The 23,011-nt window shown below is 44.1% G+C and overlaps 1 protein-coding gene across 1 annotated transcript in view; it reads left to right on the top strand.

Moving 5' to 3' along the window:
- Positions 1-329: 329 nt before the first annotated feature.
- Positions 330-23,011, top strand: part of ZSWIM6 (zinc finger SWIM-type containing 6) — a 124,794-nt gene continuing 102,112 nt past the window's right edge. Inside the window, exon 1 of the mRNA XM_075839334.1 lies at positions 330-961. Within this exon, the coding sequence (XP_075695449.1) occupies positions 427-961 (535 nt within the window). The 5' untranslated portion in view covers positions 330-426. The remainder of the gene's footprint in view (positions 962-23,011) is intronic.

The following is a 23,011-nucleotide window of genomic DNA, read 5'->3' as shown; positions in this document are numbered from 1 at the left end:
TGCCCGCCCTCTCCCACACCGAACACCGCCCTCTCCTGCTCTAATTCCTATCCTTTCCTGCCAGCCTCACTCCTTTATTTATGTTTCCAATAGGGTTGATTTGAATAGACACACCCATTGCAACTACGTCACAATATTTAGTCTTATTTTCAATTCTTGATCGATTGCGTGCCGAGCTCTGTCGAAGGTGTGTCAAGTGTGAGAAATGGGCGTTACAAGAGTGTGAAGTAGGCGTTTCAGAGGCGTGCCACGCGCGTGAGGGGCGTGACATTGCTGCTGAGAGGCGTGGTCGCGCATATAAGAGGCGAGTTTATGTCTCCGATAGGAGCGGTTTGTGCGCCGCTGTGTGAATGCCGAGCTCGCCCTTCCTCCCCCCAGTTTATAACGTGTGGCCACTTCCGCTGGCTGCTCAGAAGCGGTGCGATCATGGCGGAGCGCGGTCAGCAGCCTCCCGCAAAACGGCTCTGCTGCAGACCAGGCTTCGGCTCGGCTTGCAGGCCGGGCCAGCGGGCGGCAGGTGGAGGAGCCCAATGCGGAGCCAGTAGCTCGGGCCATGGCCTGTCAGGAAAGACACAGAACCCGGAGTCCCTCCTGGACATTGCGGCCCGCAAGGTAGCAGAGAAGTGGCCCTTTCAGAGGGTGGAGGAGCGCTTCGAGAGGATCCCCGAGCCCGTGCAGCGCCGCATCGTCTACTGGTCCTTCCCCCGCAGCGAGAGGGAGATCTGCATGTACTCGTCCTTTAACACGGGAGGAGAGGACGGGGCCGCCTCAGGGGGGGTGAACACTGCCGCGGGGGGCACAGCGGCGACAGGGGCGGCCTCAGTAGCGGCCACGGTTGCTGTAGCTGCAGTGGCAGCGGCAGTGGCAGGCGTTGGAGAGAGCAGCGATGAGAACAGACTCCCCTTCCGCCGGGGGATCGCTCTACTGGAGAGCGGCTGCGTGGACAATGTCCTGCAAGTGGGTGAGTCCCCGGCCGCCGGCGCTGTTGTTCTACATACATGTCATGTCCCCCGGTGTCAGCCAATAGAGCCCCCCATCATGTCAGCAGCCCCCCACCTCCTACCATCAAGCCCCCCAACCTCCGCTCATAACTGGGAAGGCTGAGAACAAAGGCAGGAATTTAAAGGGCAGCAGCACATAACAAGGAGGGGGTTTAACTCTGCAGACACACAATGCATCGCATACCCAAGTGTCTGGCCTGCCCTGATGTGCGGGGGATGCCACTGGTGCTTTCTTTGTTGTGGGTTCTGGCCTCTCCTGTCACTGCTGGGTACAGCCTGGTGCTGACTGGTGATGTGGGTATATGTGTCAGTCCTGAGCACCTCCTGGTATATGTCAGTACTGGTTATGGCTTGTGTGTATTGGTACAGCCTGGTATATGTCAGTCCTGCCTGCTGTATCTTGATATATGTGCCAGTCCCGTGCACCGCCTGCTAGGTGTATATATGTTTGTCTGGGTCAGCCTGCTGTGTGTCAGTCCTATGTCTGGTATGTTCGTCCTAGGGACTGATGGATGGATCACTGGCTCTCAGCACGTCCTTTCTTCTACTTATTGCAGTATGCTATAAACAAACCCTTGTAAGTGACCACATTGCTTTGCTGTTCTTTTATATCGACACTTCATCTGTAATGTCTCCATTTGTTGTACAAGCTATTGTTCCCTGTTATCAGTCATTCCAGGCCAGGGGTATGACTGACAGGAAGTCAAGAGAAATATCTTCATCCTTAATCACGACTTCATCTGGCATGTCTCCAGTTCTAGGATTCTCTAGGGACGTGCCTGTGTGAGTGGCAACCTTGTGTACATGGGGGCGAGGGGTCCCTTTAAATAGAGGTTGTCTTCCTGTCCTCAGGACTGTTGCTCACTAATTGCCTGGAGGTGTCTTGTAAGATTTGGGTGTCTGGGAGAAAGGAGAGGTCACACCTCCCGGTGGGCTGTGCTGTGAGAGGGGGTGGCGAGGGCCGGATCACACACCCCTGGGCTGTGCTGCTGCTGCATTGTGCCAGCCAAGCTCAGAATGGAGCTGTTTCTTGTCAGGACAAGGGAGTGGAATGAAAACAATACCCACCTTTCATGCCCCCTCCTTCTCGCTCTTTATCCCTTTATTTGTATTGTTCTAGTCCAAGCCATCTTCTGATTAGCATGGATTTTATTGACCACTCAATTCAATAAGCTGCTGCCCTGACCGGTCTTGTGTGCCGAGGTCTGACTATTGTGCCAGTTTATGGGGCATTGCTGGACTTGGTCATTTTTGCATGGACTGGCGCTGTGAAATATTCCTAGAATTACAGGCTAGAATGATGATTTGCTGGGAACAATACGTTAGTCTATGTGCTGGGAGGACCGGGTCGGCCCCTGGCTCCACGTTGTGTGTGCCGCTTGTGCGTCTCAAATAGCCGTAAGGCGTCTTCTACTTCTCATTTTCATGTTTATTTGTGTCTCTTCAGTTTTCTGTCACCCCCTCGAAAGGAAGCCAAACAAAGGCGGCTCTTCTATTGCTTTTCAGTGCTTGTTAGATAGAGGAGATTTGACAAAGCTGGGCAGGCTGCAGATTTAAAGCGACAGTGCCCTGTTTTTTGTAGGTTGGATTTTCCTGCTAAGAAAAATGGATATCATAGGAACTGGGTCTGAAGTTGTCGGCGTCATGTTGACCTATGATATTGGATGCCCACTCTGTATTTGATTTGAAACCTTTCATTTTATAGCTCTGATTTTGGCCAAGGCCCGTCTGCCCACAATCTGGGCTTGTTGCCTTCTTTCATCCGCATATATGGCCTTCATCACTGACCTGACATCTCTTAGCTGCTCTTTATCTTGATAGATAGATAGAAAAAGATCCTAAGGTTGGACAGAAACGTTGCATCTTGTTTTGCTGTTTGAAATAAATCCCCTTTATTTGCCATACCGGAGTGCTGCGGGATTTCTTTCTATATACATTCATTATCCTTCGATCAGGATTACCTGCCGGGCACCATATTCATTTTGGAATCTACCTTTTGAGCGCTGCTTTTTTTTTAAATATATAGCATTAGTGTCGCAGTGTGCGGTCGCCATTCTTTTTGAGATATATTTATTTATTTTTAGTTTCCCCCTTCTGGCACATTCTTGTAGTCGTGAGGTACATTTGTGGTTTCTGTGCGGTACCCACCTCTTTAGTTGGCATTGACGCGGAGTTTGTCTGTGCTTGACTCTGCACGCAGGCGGTGGGGGATGACAGCAGAGCACACAGGGAGGGAGTTTTGGCTGATTGCTTTTTAAGCCAGGAATTCATTGTAAAAATAAAGCCAAGGGGCAATAAATAAAAAAAGATGCAATCTACTGGAGACAGGCGTGCGAGCCAAGGCTTCGCTCTTTCAGCAGTGGAGGAGAGGGCTCTTTCTCCAGACTAGAAACTATTTTTTTCCACAGGCAGCTAGGGAGTGGGCCTGTGCGCTCATGATCATGGAGAAGGGCGTTTGACATGCTTCTAGCTTGACACACAGGCCCGGCTTCACATAGATTAGACATAGTAACATCGTGCTCTACTGAATCGTGGAGTGTGTGTGTGTGTGTGTGTGTGTGTGTGTGTGTGTGTGTGTGTGTGTGTGTGTGTGTGTCATACATACATACATACATACATACATACATACATACATGACAGACCTAGCAGAGCTGAACCTACGTAGGTCAAATAAGAGTGTCAAAAGGACTGTTCTTTAAATCATGATCAGTGCAAGCAAACGCAATAATCTCGGGTCGCTCGCATTCTTGGCAGATCTATTGTCCACTGTGCTGTTTTGTATTACGCAAATCAAGATGGCAGCGTCTGTTCCATTCTTATATATTGTAACCAAGGGCAAACCCATACATAGTAGAGATTCCTGTGTCATGTTCATGCAAATGAAGATCATGTTTCTCTTTTTGAAACCGTTTTTTGTTGAGAGAATCTGTTTGTAAGCGAGAGTCTAGTTTGCTTAATAGGTGGATTTGCTGCGTAGAACAGGTACCGGGGCTGGCGCTCTCCAGGATAGTGCTGTGGGTATATACACATGGCGGGGATGGTAAATAGTCACAGATGACTCGGCGGTGAGTTGTCATTTAGACGTCTGTAGGGACAGGCAGAATGTAAATTTCTCAATGTGACGGTTGTAATTGCAATCTATCTGTAGAGATCAGATGACACCCCATGCAGGCACTTTGTCGGTGAATCAGCAGATCTTGTCCTAGCAGTAGATCACCAGACGACCATCCGTTTCTCCACTATATATATATTATATTATATTCGTTTTTCCCTTTTAAAGCATTTTTTTTGTCATCACACGAGATTTTTATCGAATTTATTTTATGTTTGTGCGTTCTACATTTGAGGAACATGGTGTGACTGGGAACTGGCATGACCAGTCCTAGTAGAGAACATGGTATACGTTTACGGTCTGCAGCCGTTGGCTCTCCTTGTGGGAGTAGAAGTCTCAAGATGCTATTTGTTGGGTATGCTGGGCTTTGTAGTCCTCAATTGGAGAGCATTGAGGTAAGTTGTAAAACCGCAACAACTTGGCACGTGCTGCTCGTCTCCTAATGTAGTGCGATTTGCAATGTTGATGGATAGGTTTTTGTGAAGCCCTTGTGTGTTTTGCAGCATTGTGACTTGTGGCTGCTTGTTATATACACTGATGGCCTGCTTGGCTGCACTCGGCTAAGCCAATTTCCTTCCCCGTCAAACATTCAGTAATAAAGGATCTGGTCATCTGAATTGGTAGGAGTTTCAGTACAGTGACAGGTGTCAGATCCGGGGATTTCTTTCCTGGGACCTCCCTCGCTTGCGTCTAGCTTTTCATTGTAAGTATTTGTTGCTCACAAGAGACACGACATTGCTGGGACATGCTAGTTAGTGCTTCATGTTAGGTTTGTCATTTTCTACGCCTTCCATATAATGTGCCAACGAATGAAGCCGCCGGCCTTGTGTGCAGGATCTATACACACCACGGTTTTAGGACTGCGTCGTGTGTTCAAACATGTCTGTCTGCAGTTACCATTGCCCGTGCTTTCTGCGACTGCGTGGATTCGGGAGGAGCTGTTAAATCATTAGTAAGGCAGGCAACACCCAGCTGTTGGAATAGAGAAGTTAGAGGAATCTGTTGGCATGCTATTGGCACTGACCTGGAACATGGGGGCATTTAGGAACACTGGTGCAAAGAAACTAGTGTTCTGGGGAAATGGCTCTAGAAATTGGCTAAAGTTTGAGGCCTGTTTCACGTGCTCCAGTCCCTGGTAAAAATTCACTTGGGCTCCTTTCACGCTACCGTTCTAGTACGTTCAGGACTTTTTTTTTTTACAGAAGCAAAAGTTCTGCAGACGGCACTTTTGCTTCGGTCAAAGAAATGCAAACCGAGCATCTGAAACAAAAGAATTACCATTGAAATCAATAGTGGATAGATGTTAACTGTCCATTTTGGGAATACCCTTTTTAAATGGTGTTCAGACAATAGACCTATTCCATGTCGCAGTTGTCAAGCTGCTTGGCGGCTGTGCAGTGCTGCGGGTAAAATGGCTCTTTACCTGTAACATCGTGTGTCTATTAAGGTCATTCATTCATTAATGGGCGCATAGTTATGCCGATAAACCGCCGTTTTACCCGCAACGTCTAGTCAATGCCACTTCTTGGCGCCTTACCCTAAATGTCTTTTAAAGGTCTGGCGCTTCAACCCAAGTGGTGAATGGGTGTCCTGTGTCTCCCATTGTGCCTGTTGCACCTTTCTGGAAGAATGCACCACATGCAGCCGAATGCTTGGACCGCTGTTCTGATAGGTGGTGATTCAAGCCCTATGCAGACATTTTTGGTATATTCAATGACCCTTCATAATTCGAAGACCATTGTTTTTAAACTCTTTCCGTACCTATTGTGCAGCATGAGCAGACTGTATGGATGAGATGTATGTAGCGAAGGTCAATTTGTGTTTTGACACCCGTTGTGAGGCTGTTATTTGACCCTTCTTTATTGTAATGGGTATAGAAGCCCCTTAGGGTGTACTCAGTGAGGGCGGATTTACACGAGCCTGTGCGTTTTGCGCATGCGCAAAAGGCACTTAACAGCTCTGTGTGTCATCACATAGGATGTGCGGCAGCGTGATTTTTGCGCAGCCGCCATCATTGACACACTGTTTGGAAACGGAAAAGCACGTGGGCTTTTCTATTTGCAAACATACTCTTGACTGCTGTTGCGCGAATTACGCGCGTCCCACGGAAGTGCTTTTGTGTGTGGTGCGCGTGATTTTCACGCACCCATTGACTTCAATGGGTGTGATGCGCGAAAAACTCAAATATAGGACCTGTCGTGAGTTTTATGCAGCGGACTCACGCTGCGCAAAAATCACTGACAGTCTGCACTGGCCCATAGACTAGCATAGGTCTGTGCGACGCGCGCGAAAAACACGCGCGTTGCACGGACGTATTACACGTTCGTGTAAATCCGCCCTGAGGTGCAGCTAAAATCTCATGTAAAAGCACTTTTCTGGATGTATTTTTTTTTTTTTAATGCACTTTTAACCACACCTTTGGAATACACCCTTAGGCTGGGTTCCCACAGGACGGATACGCTGCATAGAAACCATGCAGCATATCAGACCTGGAACCCGCAGAAATTCCCATCCGAGAAATCGCACCACATTTTTTCGGAAGGAAATTGCGTTTTTTTTTGTTTTTTTGCAGAATTACTGTGATTCTGCTGCAAAAGTCGCAACAATTTGCTATTTGTTGTGGGTTTTGCATCCCCATTAAATTAAAGGGGAAAAAGCAACGAAAACGTAGCATAAATTGACATGCTGCAGATCTAAATTCTGCACCGCAGATCTAATTAACGTTTTTGCTGTTTTTTTTTCTGTTACGTGGGCATGAGGTTTTCAAAATCTCATCCACTTTGCCGCTATTGTAAATGCTGCGGAATTTCGGCACAGAATTCTGTTCCGGAAATTCTGCGAAATTTAACCCCTACGCGCACCACAACGCAACTGTACGTCCATGTGGCCAGTGTCTTAGCGCACGGGGACATAGTTACTGCGCAGTTCCCGGTGCACACGGTCTGCGATAGTGGGAACCGGAAGGCCAGCTGTCCCTGACAGCTGACACTCCACTGTATGCCGATCAGCGGCTTAGTTCGGCAATTAACCCCTTAATTGCAGTGATCGATTGCAATCGCCGCAATTTAGGGGTTTCTAGCAGATCGGCAGACCTCACAATGAAATCGTGAGGTTTGCAGGTGGCTAGCATGGCGACCGGAGGCCAAGTAATGGCCTCCGTGTCTGCCATGTACGGAAGCCTATCAGGGCCAGCCTACTGATCGACTTCCTGTCACAGTGACAGGACGTCACTGCCGTTCACAATGCACACTGTCACTGACAGCTGACACTCCACTATTGCCGATCAGCGGCTCATTGCCGCTGATTTCGGCAATTAACCTGTTAAATGCGGAGCTTGATTGTGATCTCCGCATGTAGGGGTTTTGCAGCACATCAGCATCCCCCATGCAATTGTGGGGGTTGCTGATGCTTGTGATGGCACCCGGGGGCCAGACAACGGCCTCCGGGTCTGCTATGTATGGAAGCCTCTGGCTGGTCCTCGTAGACTGTCAGTTAGGGCTTATTCAGACGAACGTATAATACGTCCATGCGTCGCACGGACCTATGTTAGTCTAGGGGGTCATTCAGACTGTCAGTGATTTTCACGCAGCGTATGTCCGCTGCATAAAACTCACGACATGTCCTATATTTGCCCATTTTTCGTGCATCGGGCACCCATTGAAGACAGTGGGTGCGTGAAAACCGCGCGCAGCACACGGACGCACTTCCGTGTGATGCGCGCTACAGTAGTCAAAACTAGGAATGAAAACAGAAAAGCACCATGTGCTTTTCTGTTTACAAACGTAAAAACAGTGTCATAATGATGGCATCATATGCTGCTGACACACGGAGCTTTTATGGAGCTTTTGCGAGTGCAAAACGCATGCTCGTGTGAATCCGGCCTAAGGCTGTGATGTCACACTGACCGTTGGAATACGTTACGCTACTTAGGTAGTGTAATGTATTCCAGCAGCGATGAGAGCTGCAGGTCAAAAAAGAAAGTGTAAAAAGTAAAACTAAAAAAAAGTTTATAAAAATGTTTTACAAAAGTGTAAAAATAAAATAATTTTTTCCTATAATAAGTCTCTTATTATAGGAAAAAAAAATGAGAACGTTAAACAGTGCACTTATTTGGTATCACCGCGTTCGTAACGACCGAATCTATAAAACTGTTATTTTTACCGCACGGTGAACGCCGCAAAAAACAAACGAAAAACAATGCCAGAATCACTATTTTTTTGGTCACCACCCCTCCCAAAATATAGAATAAAAAGTGATCAAAAAGTCGCATGTACCCCAAAATAGTACCAATAAAAACTACAACCCGTCCCACAAAAAACAAGCCCTTACACAGCTTTTTTGACTGAAAAATAAGTTACATCTCTCCGAATATGGCGACACAGAAAATAAATTATTTTATAAAAAAGTGATTTTATTGTGCAAACGCTGCAAAACGTAAAAAAACTATATACATATGGTATCGCCGTAATCGTACCGACCCGCAGAATAAAGTAAAATTGTCATTTATAGCGCATTATGAACGCCGTAAGAAATAAAGAATTTAAAATGCCCAAATCACGGTTTTTGGTCACCAAAGCTCTAAATAAAATGTAATAAAAAGTTGTATGTACCAAAAAATGGTACCAATAAAAACTACAGCTCGGCCTGCCAAAAATAAGCCCACACACCGCTCAATTTATGGAAAAATAAAAAAGTTACAGCGTTTGGAAGGTGTGGAGTGAAAAACTAAAATGGAAAACCCAAAAAAATCAGTCCTGCAAAGGTTAATTAATTTCTATTTAAAAAGTAAATTTATTGCCACATCTGGGGTATTGTCGTACTCGGGAGAGATTGCGTTACAAATTTAGGGCGACTTTTTCTCCTTTATCCCTTGTGAATATGAAAAATTCAACGTTTTAGTGGCCAAAAATGTTTATTCATTTTCACGGCCTAATTCTGCAAAAAACCTGTGTGGTATAAATGCTTACTATACGCCTAGAAAAATTCCTTGAGGGGTATAGTTTCCAAAATGGGTTGACTTTTGGGGAGTTTCCACTGTTTTGGCACCACAAGACCTCCTCAAACCCGACATGGTGCAAACTCCAGCCGCAAGGCCGCACCTTATTGTGTTGTAGATATTCGTCTGGAATTGGTGATTCGGAAAACCGAGACAAGTCAACTTACCTTTACTGGTGTTGCCATAGTGATGCGGCCCTCCCCACCTCAGGTCTCTGTGTAACCCGGCCTCCTGTTGTGACGCTGCAGCCAATGTGACCGCTACAGCCTGTGATTGGCTGTAACAGTCACACAGGATGAAACGTCATTCCAGGAGGCCCACAGCGCGAAGTACAGCTGGGGGAGGAAGGAACCAGCGCTATGGCGACAACAAGTATTGATTTAAATACAATTTATTTTTTTTTTGTAATTGGCGATTTTTGCAGTGGAAACGCAGCTCTTCTGCAAAAAATCGCAACCTTTGCAGTTTGTGGCTTTTACCTCCCCATTGAGCTTAATGGTGATAAACTACAACAAAGTGCAACGATTCCGCAGCAAAAATTGACATGCTGCGTATTAAATATCTGCACCGCAGGGCAATTTATGAATGTTTTTTTTTTTTGTGTAGTGCGTGGATGAGATTTGGATCAATCTTATTTACTTTGCTGCTAATGTAATACGTTGCGATTTATTCTGCAATAAAATCCTTCGTGGGAAATCTGCAGCTAATCTGTCCCATGCGCACAGACCTTTTAAGTTGACCAAATTCTGCAACTCCTGTCATAAGTCGCCATGTAGCATCGAATCATTCTTATGATTTGGCTCTATTGTCCGTTGTGACTTCCGTGACATGTCATGCCTATTGCAACAGCGTTAATGTGCACATAGGATGACTGCTGATCTCATTTACTTTAGATAATGCCGAGTAAGACTTGTTGAAATGTTGACAAACTCGACCGTCTGTGTGTTTTAGTTGGGTTTCCATTCAGTTACGTTTCCCAGGCTTCCCGAATCCTTTTTCAAATATATTCTCTGCTTCATCATTGCTGTAATGCACTTCCAGCCAAAATAGTGTTCTCTTTAACCTTGAGAGGCCCTGGTATACATTGGAGATCAATGCTTTCCCCTAGCTGTGCGTGACTTCAAGGCCTGGTGATTAATGGCTGCATTACTGGGCACTGGCTCCATTATATTTTTTTTACACATTTGTGACTGGTACTATTCTTACTACTGCACTTCAGGGTTTTTCCTTTTTATCACAAATACTTCGTTTTTTTTTTTCAAGGCTATTAAAAAGGTCACTTATTGTGACTTGTCGTGCCTTTATGACTCATGCCCCATGGTGTCATTACTGCCTCAACCGCCAGTTTCACATGTAAATAACAATGTACCCTGTTCTCACCCTTCATTTGGGTTACGTGGTGAAGTCAATGTACTGCCGCCTCATTTCAGTACTGTAAATGTTAGTCTGTGTTTTAAATGTTGCCTTGTAATAAAAAAAAAATACACAATATTCATAGTCTGCTTCTATGAGGTGTTAAATATTACCAAATGAATTGGTAATCGATAGATGGCAAGTCAACCATAAGATTGCAGTTTGTTGTTTTTCTGGCACCAGTTACAAAACGAAAATGTTGCTGTGGGTAATGTCACATCTAAAGTCCACTGCAGATTTTTTTACGCTGCATGTGAATTTGGTGAAATGTCCGCAACAAATAATGGTGTTAAGATATGGCGTAAGTGTCCAGCCCTCTCTGATAACCCTGAACCTGCTGAATGCTTGGTTAAAGGGTTTGTCCTCCTTTGACACCCCCCCCTCCCTTGTCAGATGCCTTGTAAGTAGATGTTGTTTTATATAGTAATAAGATGACTAAATCTCTCGTCATTATTGTATCAAGTGATGTGGGGGAAGAAATATTTTGCAGTATTTTATTGTTTTTAATGCAATTTTAGGCAGGAAGAGACTTACTAGTGGTTGTCAATTGGATTCGTGGCTGGAACACCAATAAGATGGCTGCCTCCATATCGCCAGTTCTTAGTGCCACCACACGGCCATGTTAACACAGGGTGGAAACACTGCATATAAGTATACAGTGTATCCGCCCTGGAAACCGAAAGGAGTTCCGTCCGAAAAACTGGACCTAATTGACAACAGGGGCTGGATAAGGAAAAGTACCCTGTTCTCTGAAGTCATGGCGACATGTCCGTCCTGTCATTGCAGTCTGGTTTCCTGGGATGACACTGCAGCCCATGTGAGCGCTGCTGCATGTGATTGGCTGCAGCAGTCACTTAGGATGAAACCTCATTCCAGGAGGCCAACCTGGATGGACAACAGAAGAACCTGTCGCTAGGAGTACGCCCGTGTGGTAAGTATAAACTTTTTCTATTTTTTTTTTTTTTAGTCCTTTTGAACGACAGCTTTTTTTCCTCCTGAGATTTTGCGGCAGATTTGTAGATTTTTCTACTGCAAAATAGCAACATTTGCTATTAGTTGCAGGTCTTCGACATTGAAAAATGGGGAAAACCCACCACAGAAAAGCAGCGATTCCTAAGGCAAAGTTGACATGCTGTGCATTTAAAAAAACAAAAAAAACACACTGCAGGTCAGTTTATAAACTTTTTTCGTCAAATTTTTTTTTACCCAGGGTGTGGATGAGATTTCCACTCTGCTGCTACTGTAATACACTGTATACAAAAAAATCTGCAGTATTTATGCAATGTGTGAACATACCCTACTTCTCTATGTGCTGTAGACATTTGAGGAGATTTCATTAAAACTAGGGAATAGGTAAAATGAAGCACTTGCCCATTGCGACTAATCATTCCAGTTCTCATTTTTAGGGGCCATTGGAAAATGAGGAGTTTGGTTGCCGTGAGCAATGCCTCCGCTCCATTGACCTAGTTAACTAAATCTCCTCCATTGGTCTTAGGGCTCCTTTTCTGTATTGAGTTCATTTTAAATGGCTTTGTGTCGGTATGCCGGTGACACAGCCGTTTCCTGTAGTATGTTTTTAGTTTTTCAAGGCGGCTTTCATGATGCTGTTGCTTAACTTGCAGTTGTAAAAGAGGCCATGGGAAGTGAAGAAATTGCACATAAGAGTCCCTTTACAGCCCTTTGTCAGTCTGTCAACATGGGGCTTCCTCTCGTGTTCATGTGCCTCACATCCCGTTATCTTAGGGAAGCAGGATCCCATATGACTCCTTACTTCCTCAAAGTGAAACATCCTGCCAGATTACAGGCTTTTAGCATGGTAAGATTGCAGTGCGTTGCAACAGGACTGGCACTTCCTCTGACACACAATGCCAAATTAGCAAAATGTTTATTTCCTAACCATATGTTCCGTAGAGTAGCAAATCAAAGGTCTTTGTCCACTTTAAAGGGGCTCTGTCCCCGCTGTGCTGTGGTTACAGCTGGACATGAATGGAGAGAAGCGTATGATGCTGATTGGTCAGCGTCATACACTTTTCTCTTTACTACGCCCACTTGGTCAAGAGTGAAAAAAAAAACGCCCATTTGGGTAGTAAGAACAAATTTGCATAAGACTTAAAATGCTCGTTACTTTGTAAATGTTATTTTATTTAAAAAAACCAAAACATTACTTCTCTACATTAAAGCGCCTATTATATTAGGTAGAAGATAGGGCAGTTATAAGCTGGTGACAGCCTCTTTACAGCAATGCTTCTAATGGAATAACTCCATACACGCAGTATGGAGTAGAGTAGAGGTCCTACTTGGGAGCCCCCTTACGGCTCTACAAAAGGGGACCGCCATACGGCTGTGTGCGTGACTTTCAGTGGACTCAACACATTATGGTTGTGCCACTTTTAACTGCCAGTTACCTCTGTTTTTACCCTCCTATACCTCAGTTTTAGTAAACCTAATCACTGTGGCATTCAGATGTTGTCCATCTAGAAAATATTGTTTAATGGCTCTGGACCCCTCCTCACTGCACCTTTTGCATTTGACACGCAGGCTGTACTGTCTGTGTAGATAGGGAGGAAAGTACAAGGTGGAAGCGTGAATCACACAGCAGGTGTATCAGTGTACAGAGAGGGGAGAGCACCTCACAGCAGACCGCAGGGGGCGGGAGCGAGAATGGCACACTCCGCATCAGTGTCTGTCAGCACAAGGTAGAAGAGATCCTCAAAGACTGCAGAACAGCCGTACAGGAATAAAAACTCTACTGATACACGAGCTAGTGAAGACAACAGCAACCTGGACCCACAGAAATCACAACCAGTATGTATTACTGGGAGCAATCGTCCACATAGTCAAATTTGGAGCAGGTTGTAATCTGGAATATTCAGAGTGTGAATTTAATGAATGGTTGCCTCTAAGTCTAGTGTGAAAATTGCAGTCTGTAACTTCAGTAATTCCCTATTGCAAAATGTCCAACATGGCTGCAATATGAACCTTGCCTAGTGACATGAACCTGGCCTCAGGTTGTGGATTCATGCTTTCTAAATCACTGACTGTCCTTGTTTGAACCTGGCCTCAGTGGTAATGTTCCTTCCACCCACGGCTCTAATTTCAGTTTAGGGTAGACCTTCCGATAGCTAGCAGGGCCTCTGTCATTCTTACCGATGTTGGTGACTGAGCAGGGTTAGCAGTGACCACACCCTGTCAGTGATAGATGCTAAATTGGAACCGGCATGGATGAGCGCTCTAGGATCAACTGCTTTTAAAGTTATTTAAAGGGGGTTTTCCATCTGACATATCCACAGTATATGCCATAAATGTCTCTAGACCCGTGCCTCCTGACTCCCGTTTTCTCAGGTCAATATTGCGGACGTTTGTGAAAGCCCTTGTTTTCTGCGCTCGTCTTTAAAACGTATTCCTTAAGATGTTCCCTCCAGCTCCTCAGCACTTGGCACATTTTGTATGATTCAGGAAAAATTCACCGGCTGCCGGGATGTGAGGTTTATTTGATGAATGGTGGCTTTTAGAGCTTTTTAATCCTTAAAGTAGCAGCACCCATTGTCCGAATGACTTACTGCCAAGTGGTCTATAACTGCTTGTGAGCGTCTGAGAACAGTGCTGCATAATGTATTTGTTAGTAATTCAAGAAGATTGCAGAGTAAACAAAATTATAATCCAAGATCTTTGTGCGTTATCCTTTATTTCAAAAGTAAAATTAATCTTGGACCCTGGAGAATTCGGCACAGCCATCACATTAACCCCTCCCAATATCCCCTTGTACTGTAAATGTATTATATAGAATTGTGGTGTGTGTATTTGTCACTAGTTTAATTCCTGATGATCTAACTAATCTGATGGGGGCTGTGATAACTACAGTGTAATTTTTTTATTTTTTTTCAAAGACCTTTTATTTTTAAAATTATTTGCAATATGCTAATTTGTCTAGTAGCCAAATAGGAGGTGACTCTTTTTCCTTTTACTCTGGGTAGTGTAATGTTTTCTATATGATGCTGTCCAATCCGCATCCAGTTCTCCGGTTAATTCACTAGAACTGCGATTCTGGCGCCATGACTGGAATTCTCTTTCATATGCCATCAGATCCGCTGCTCTAGGTGGTCCACAGCCGGAGATATGGCTATTTGAAGTGATCCCCCTTCCCTCCAGCCTCAGTCTCTCACACTGTGTGAAGCAGCTTCATGCTGACAGTACAGCGTCAGAGCCTGTGAGGGAGCTCCACCTCAGGAGAATCGCTGGTGTTGACACCCACTTGTCTAGTATTTCCTCATCTGCATATTTAGAAAAAGCTTAACTTTTAAAATAACCTTTTTGGGACACAATTTTCACTAGCATTATCCGTGTGATGGGCATTACTAAACTAGTCGCAGATCCTCTTTAATGACACTAAAATGTTCGCTCCCAACTTCTTCTGCGCCACTGAAGAAATCGGTCTCCTGAGGTGGTCAAACGGACTCCACGTTTCTTCAATAATATTTCCATCCTTGAGTTTGGGCCTAAGCTGATCATCCATATTAGATAGCCCTAATTATTAGTCCTTTAATATTGGGCCAAACTACATTTTGGACATTTTCTTCAATTGTTCATGGCATCCAATACTAGACTGGTGTCTGCTGAGAAGCCCCCACGGTAACATTTGCTTCTTCACCCTTTTAAAGGGAATGTGACGCTAGAAAAAAATGTATATTTTTTTTAGTTAAACAATTAGTGTGTGGGTGATTAAACATTGTTCTCATTTTTTTAATTTTTTTTTCACGAGTCAGGAAATATTATAAATTAGATTCTAATTTATAATTCCCAGTGCTGGTCACTAGATGGAGCAATTCCCAAAATTGCAGCATTGCATGTGGTAAAGCAATCACATTGCTTTATGCTGCAAAATTTGAGAAAACTCACTCGCTCTAGTGAGCTCTCAGAATCCCCCCCTCCTTTATCCTGGCTAGTGCCGGGAGAAACGAGGGGATTGAACGGTCTAACCTCCTACACTGTGTCGCCATTTTTTGAGCTAAGACACAGTGTAGTAGGTTTACATACAGTAGTAAACACACAGTAAAACACTTAGGGTATGTGCACACACACTACTTACGTCCGTAATTGACGGACGTATTTCGGCCGCAAGTACCGGACCGAACACAGTGCAGGGGGCCGGGCTCCTAGCATCATAGTTATATACGATGCTAGGAGTCCCTGCCTCTCTGCAGGACAACTGTCCCGTACTGTAATCATGTTTTCAGTACGGGACAGTAGTTCCACAGAGAGGCAGGGACTCCTAGCATCGTATATAACTATGATGCTAGGAGCCCGGCTCCCTGCACTGTGTTCGGTCCGGGACTTGCGGCCGAAATACGTCCGTCAATTACGGACGTAATTAGTGTGTGTGCACATACCCTTACATACACAGAAATAACTTACCTGCTGCTGCCGCCGCCGCTCCCTCCGGTCCGTCCGCTCCGTCTGCTACCTCCCGCTCCAAGTGCACAAGTCCGGAAGCCGCGACCGGAAGTAGTAATCTTACTGTCCGGCCGCGACTTCCGGTCCACAGGAAAATGGCGCCGGATGTCGCACAGTTCAACTTGGACGGTCTGGGAGTGGTGCATGCGCTGTTCCCACACAGACGGCGTACAGCATAGTGAATGGAACGGGCCCCGTTCGCATTCACTATGGGGATGTATGTGCCGTATTCCATGTCTGTATGTGTCGTTAATCGACACATACAGAAATGGAAAAAAAAATGGCAGCCCCCATAGGGAAGAAAAAGTTCAAAAAATAAAAAAATGTAAAACACAAACACACAAATATAAGTTTTTAATAAAACACTAAAATCAAACTGATGTCCAAATTTTTTTTTTTTCGTGACACTGTTCCTTTAATGCCTGCAGAGATACTTTCATGACTTTGTTGAACGAGCACACATGTATTCACTAGTGCATGGTTTTTTTTTAATCTCCATTTTTTCAACGTGGTGTATATCTTTGTGAGCGTGGGGGGTGGGCAGGCAATCTGCTATGACCTTCCATACCCTGCCTGCTTTCCATTGTATGTATTGCCGGATTTGGTCTTTCTCCAGGTGGTAACCTAGGTCTGAGCACATTGTTGATCAGAAGAACAGCTCTTGTATTTTGTCCAGACCACACTCCTACTGAGCTCTAAATAATACAAAATACATATGACTATTTTAGTAAAACTACCATTGTAGATTCCACAAGGCAACATGTCCTCAGTAACCACAAACGAATATTTTTAGATTCTGGTGGTAGAATTATTGAAGTGCACGTCTGTACAACGTTCTCGTCGTCGTCCCTTCCCAAGGTCCACCCCAAGTAGAAGAGATGGTCGTCTTCTGATATTATTAATATTGTAGGCCGAACACGAACTCCCAGCACATATGGAGGGGGTTATTTCTTGTGATCTGCACAGGCAAGTCACACATGTTTTGTGCTTTCTTTGCTTCTACAAGTTCTTGTTTGCTTTGTGAAGGCTTTTAAAAGGCAAAAATAGCCTGAGGTAATCTAATGCAATATGGTTATTCCACGTCCAGGAGTCGGATTTGCATGCAAATGTGTAGTGACCTACTGATGGGCGACCTCTACGCTGCAGGTGTGTAATGTACATTTAACACCCCTCACCCCCTGAAATTGTCACATGTTGCGCCTTTATGTTTTTTCCATTGATGTTGTGCTGTTAATAGTCACACAAGTGGTAACTGTTTCAAGTCTTGTTGCGTAATGTCCGTCTATACATCCCTTTTCTGTGGATATTTGTAATGACCTGGTACTTCCGGTAGACACTGTTGTAATAGTTAGGCCTTGTTCACACAGTGCAGATTCTATATATATATATATATATATATATATATATATAATTTTTTTTTAAAGAAACCATAATTTGATCTAGGAGAGCTGACCTATGAAGGTCTACCTGGTTCTGTTTAGGTTTCTGGCTTTGGCTTAAACACAAGCAAAATCTGCATCAAATCTGTACTGTATATACTAGGCCTAAAAGCTGTGTCGATGCTACATTTCTGCAGAAAGCGCATGTATCCAAACTAGCGCAAAAACAAAGTGGAGCAGTTTCCCCTAGCAGATCTGATTATTAGCCACTCTTGGACTCTGTTCACATTTGGTTTTGCTCTAATTTAAGTCACTAGTATTCGTCGGGACCTGTTTGAAAACGGATCTGTCATGGAATAACCACATGTGCACAGCTGAGCTTTCTTAGTGAACAATTGTAAATGGTTAATGCAGAATGTGCGGTTTTAACTCCGTTCCTCTGTCCCTCTCCCCCCCCCCCCCCCCCAACAAGGCCATGCTTGTTAAGTTGTATACTTAAGCTGGCTCATGAAAATGTAGCTCTCATGACATAACAGAGGCTGGAATAATTCCCACTTGCCCCTTGAGTTGGCAGAACATCTGTTCACTGAATTTTCTGTACCGGAGTCTCAACAGAAAGCGCGTTGTGTTTTTACTATAATGTAGACACTGTAGCCCCCCCTCTTTTACCTCTCGAAGCTTTAAAGTCCAACAGCTGAGTGCATATCTGAAAGTCGGCCGAATGTGTCGCTGTCGTCAACCAATGGAGGGAGCCATTACATGTGCTAGACCAGTGTTTTCTCCATTCTCTTCAGTGGGACTAGAACCCTGAAGACCATGGTGTTTTAATGCTGTCGCATAGAGACCGCTCGAACTTCCCTTCTAAGGCCATTCTGTTGGAATTTGGGTGCGTTCACAACTTCTCCCTGCTTGTGGCGCTGGAAACCCCAGACAGCTCAGGGCTCCCTCGAAGGCACCAGGGTCCTGGCAGCCCTGCTCGGTCTCTTCCTCATGACCAGCCTCCTCGGACAAAGTAGGGTAGGCCTCTACCCGATGAACGCTTCCTTATTGACCATACTGAAGGTGCCCTGGTTTGTGCTGTAGGGAAACTGTGGCCTCCCTTAGGATGTGACAGGAGCGTGGTCCACACTACTTGCTTTGATGGTGATAGGAGCAGCGTTTACATTGTAATTACATGGATGATGGCAGGAGTGGGACCCAGTGTGTCTATGGTGGTGACAGGAGCTGGGCATATGGGCATACTCTGGACTTGCTTTGTTAGTAATTGGAGGTTGTCCCCCAAATTCTGTGGATGGAGGTGACAGGAGCCAGGGTTACACAGTATTTGCCTGCCTCATAATATGACCAATGTCCTCCTAGTCTTTGTCATGCCTGCCTTCTCCAGTTGTTGGGAGGGGGCAGCACTGTCCTCTCGTTCCTTTACGTCCATGGATCTCATCCCTCTAGAGGTCAATGGGGAAGCAATTTAGGAATTGGGTGTAATTGTTATGTAAAAAAACTGGCCCCAAAATTTAATTTTTTCATAATAGCATACACATTAATTAATCGGTTGTCCAGGTCGGGGCTGTTTTTTTTTTTTTTTTTTTTTTTTTTTTGTTTTTTTTTTGTTTGTTTTTATACCGCTATACTGATTCATCCACAGAAAAAGTAATGAATGACTGAATCAGTATATGATCAGTGAGGGTCCCACAACCCAACCCTGGAGGGATCAGCCGTTCTGGCTGGCACCGGAATGTCCATGCCAGAAGCAGTGTGAAAAACTGCGGGTGCTAGTGAATACCGATCATACCCCTGCTGATCATATACTATATAGTATGAAACTGCCCCGTGCCCAGACAACCTGGTTAATATATTTATTATTGGAATTGTCCCTTTTACAAGGGAGGGTGATCACACATGGCACCTGAGGGACAAATCCGAACCATATATATTGATGACTAATGCAATTCCCTAAAAGTAGTACAAATACAAACATTTATTTAGCGCCAACATATTCCACAGAACTTTACAATTCCGCGATTACATGTACAGACTATATCGGACATTACAAAACAGATTTTATTTTTAGGCCAAAACGTTCAGCCCTAGTCAAAATGAAAGCATTGATGCAGTTTTTTGATATAGGCAATGCCACCACTTTTTTTTTTTTTTTGTGCGGCCTGTGGTCACTGAGCAGTTACTGTTTAAGGTCTGGTTTGAGTGATGGGGGCAGGAGGATGTGGCATTGATGGGTTCTTCAGCAGACTTTATTTTCTTATAGTACTTGCTCTGTTTCAGCTGTTGCAGTTGCGTCGCTAGCTTCTCTGTAGTGAGACAGTAGTTTGGAAATTGTCCTCGTCGTGAACAAGTAGGTGGCCCATTCCATCTATAAATGCTGTTCATTCCAAACCCGCCCGGGCAACGGTGTGGGTGGAATACATGGATCATTGTTGCTTATTCGTTCAGCAGATGTAGCATTAAGTGACAAACGTTCCCATAAGTTATTGCCCACCTGCTCGGCTTCACGCACTGGCAGCATGGCTGGTGAGCTTGTGTTTTTTCCATGGTATTTTTGGGTGCATAGATTTGTTGGAGAGCAGTAACTCTGCTGTTCACCTTTCTAAAATGGAAAAGAGTGGGAACGTTTTTAGGGTGGTTTAAGTACATGGATGGACCGTCAGATCCTCCTTTCCACTTTTGTATTCTTTTATTCAGCACTGACTTGTTTTTTATTTTATATTGGGCCCTGATCCCAGCTAAGCCTGCAGTTGAATTTTCCCTATGGCAAATGTATACTCCTTGGTGCCAATTTAATGCCATTCTTATGGAGTTTAAGATCTTATTGCTCACAGGAAAGATGGGCAAAACCTACAACAGTCATGCAGGTTGTGCCCTGGATGTCACTAAACATATGGCCTCAGTTCAATAAAATGGCAATGGTATGGCTGTGCCATCTGCTTTTGTAGCGTACCAAAACTAGTCTGGATGGGCACAGTAGATGTTTTGCCTCTGAGAAAGAACATGTAGAACTCTTCAGGTGAATACAAAGTGGACGGCTATTAACAATCTACACGGAATTAAGGGAATGTCCATTCTGTTGCAGATTGTTCATGGATTTTTAATTTTTATACCACAGAATTTACCCTTTGCAATGCCAAGGGTGAAGTCTGCAGCAAAACCTGCATGGAAAATATATGCAATATGTTGTGGATTCGCTTCGAGCTCTGGGACTGTCTTATGCAAGTGCCTTATGGTTCTATTCACACGTGGCTGGTTTGTTGTAGAAGTTTATGTCCATGTCCCATCTAAGTGGGGCTTGCGGAAATCCATATGTATGCTGCAGGAGTGAGGCCCCATGCACACAACCACACTTTTTCCCTCCCGTAAACACGTGTCCGTTGTCACACGTTTTTAACCCGTATTTATCGACCAGTGCCCGTAAGTACGGGTCCGTTGTCCGTATTCTACCTGTATTTATGGACCCGTAAAAAAAAAAAAGGGGGCTGGAAATGCCACATGAGTGCCGTAATTATGGTCTGAAATAGGACATGTTCTATATTTTTCAACAGCCCGGGCACCTTCCCGTGCGCAAACGGGAAGGTACCCTTGGTCAATGGAAGTCTATGGGCCCGTAATTACGGGCGTTATACAGTCATGAGCATGGGGCCTAACCCCATTCACATGTATGGACCTGGTTTTCAGGTTAAACCTACCATTTGTGAATCTACCGGTAACAGACTTGCTATGGTTCTAATATAGGTCTGTATGTGTGGTGTGTCCTGGGCCCTATTAATTCTACACCTTTCATGGTAGGGGTTTGCCTGGCATCTGTGAATACTCTTTACACGTTCTTCATCTGTTTTGCGTTCAGTTTCATGTTAAAGGAATCCACTTTGACTCTTCAAAGAATAATTCCAAAGTGTTTCCACCCCCATCGAGGTACTTTGCACATGACTGCTCAAGTGTAGAGGCCAGTGAAGTCCTATTAACCCCTTAATGACCGGGCCTGTTTGTACCTTAATGACCAAGCCAGATTTGTCAAATCTGGTATGTCTGACTTTATCAGAGAATAACTCTGTGAAAGTTTTGAATATCCAAGTAATTCTGACATTGTTTTTTCGTCACATGTTGTACTTTATTTTAGTGGTAAAAGTAGACTGATACGATTTGCGGAAATTAATTAAAAAATAGAAAAATTGAAGAAATTTTGTAAAAATTACCATTTTCCCCTATTTTTAACTGCAATATGTCACAATATGACACATACTGTACAATTTTTTTAATTAAATATATATTTCTATCTCTTTACTCCATTTTGGCAGCACTTTTGAAAAAATAAAATAAATTTTCAGCAATTTAGAGGACTTACAAATTGAATAATAATTTTATAAATTTTGAAGTACATTTTGTTTTCCAGCACCAAGCCAGGTTTTCAGAGGCTCATAGGTCTCAGAGTGATGGAAACCCCCACAAATGACCCCATTTAGAAAACTAGACCCCTTAAGGTATTTACCTAAGGGTATAGTAAGTATTTTTACCCCACAGTTTTTTGCTAAATTTAATACATAGCAGGTGAAAAAAAATAAAAATTCACTTTTTTCATAAAAGTATCAGTTTGAAGACCAATTTCTTTGTAAAGCGACCATGAGAATGAAGAAACACACCACAAAATCTATCACCCTGTTTCTCCTGTTTTCAAAAATACCAACATTGTGGCCCTAATGCGCTGCCTGGACACACGGCAGGACCCAAAATGAAGGGAGCACCCGGAGGCTTTCAGGACTCATATTTTGCTTGAAAATGTTTTAGGCCCCACTGTACATTTGGAGAGGCTTTGAGCTGCCAAAACGATAGAAACTCCCCATAAACGACCCCATTTAGAAAACTAGACCCCATAAGGTATTTATTTAGGGGTATAGTAATTATTTTGACCCCACAGTTCTTTGCTAAATTTAATGCATAGCAGGTGAAAAAAATAATAATTTCACTTTTTTCATAAAAGTATTTGTTTGAAGACCGATTTCTTTGTAAAGCGACCATGAAAATGAAGAAACACACCCCAAAATCTATCACCCTCTTTCTCCTGTTTTCAAAAATACCCACATTGTGGCCCTAATGCGTTGTTTGGACACACGGCAGGGCCCCAAAGGAAGGTAACACCCGGAGGCTTTCAGGACTCATATTTTGCTTGAAAATGTTTTAGGCCCCAATGTACATTTGGAGAAGCTTTGAGCTGCCAGAATGATAGAAATTCCCCATAAACGACCCCATTTCGAAAACTAGACCCCTTAAGGTATTTATCTAGGGGTATAGTTAGCATTTTGACCACACAGGTTTTTCGCTAAATATATTGAAATTAGTCTGTAAGAATTAAAATGTACTTTTTTTCTGAAACAACATAGAATTTTTTATTATTTACAAGGAATAACGAAGAAAATGCACCCCAACATTTGTAAAGCAATGTCTCCCGATTACGACAATACCCCATATGTGGTAATAAACTGATGTTTGGACCCACAGCAGGGCTCAGAATGGAAGGAGCGCCATTTGGATTTATGATTTTGCTGGAATGGTTTTCGGTGCCATGTCGCATTTGCAATGCACTGGAGGGACCAAAACAGTGGAAACCCACCAAAAGTGACCCCATTTTGGAAAAACCTTCAAGGAATTTTTCTAGGGG

Source organism: Rhinoderma darwinii, chromosome 1, assembly GCF_050947455.1.
Source record: "Rhinoderma darwinii isolate aRhiDar2 chromosome 1, aRhiDar2.hap1, whole genome shotgun sequence".
Taxonomy (NCBI): Eukaryota; Metazoa; Chordata; class Amphibia; order Anura; family Rhinodermatidae; genus Rhinoderma; species Rhinoderma darwinii.
Note: the sequence above shows the minus strand (reverse complement) of the source record. Positions and strands in the feature narration are given on the sequence as shown.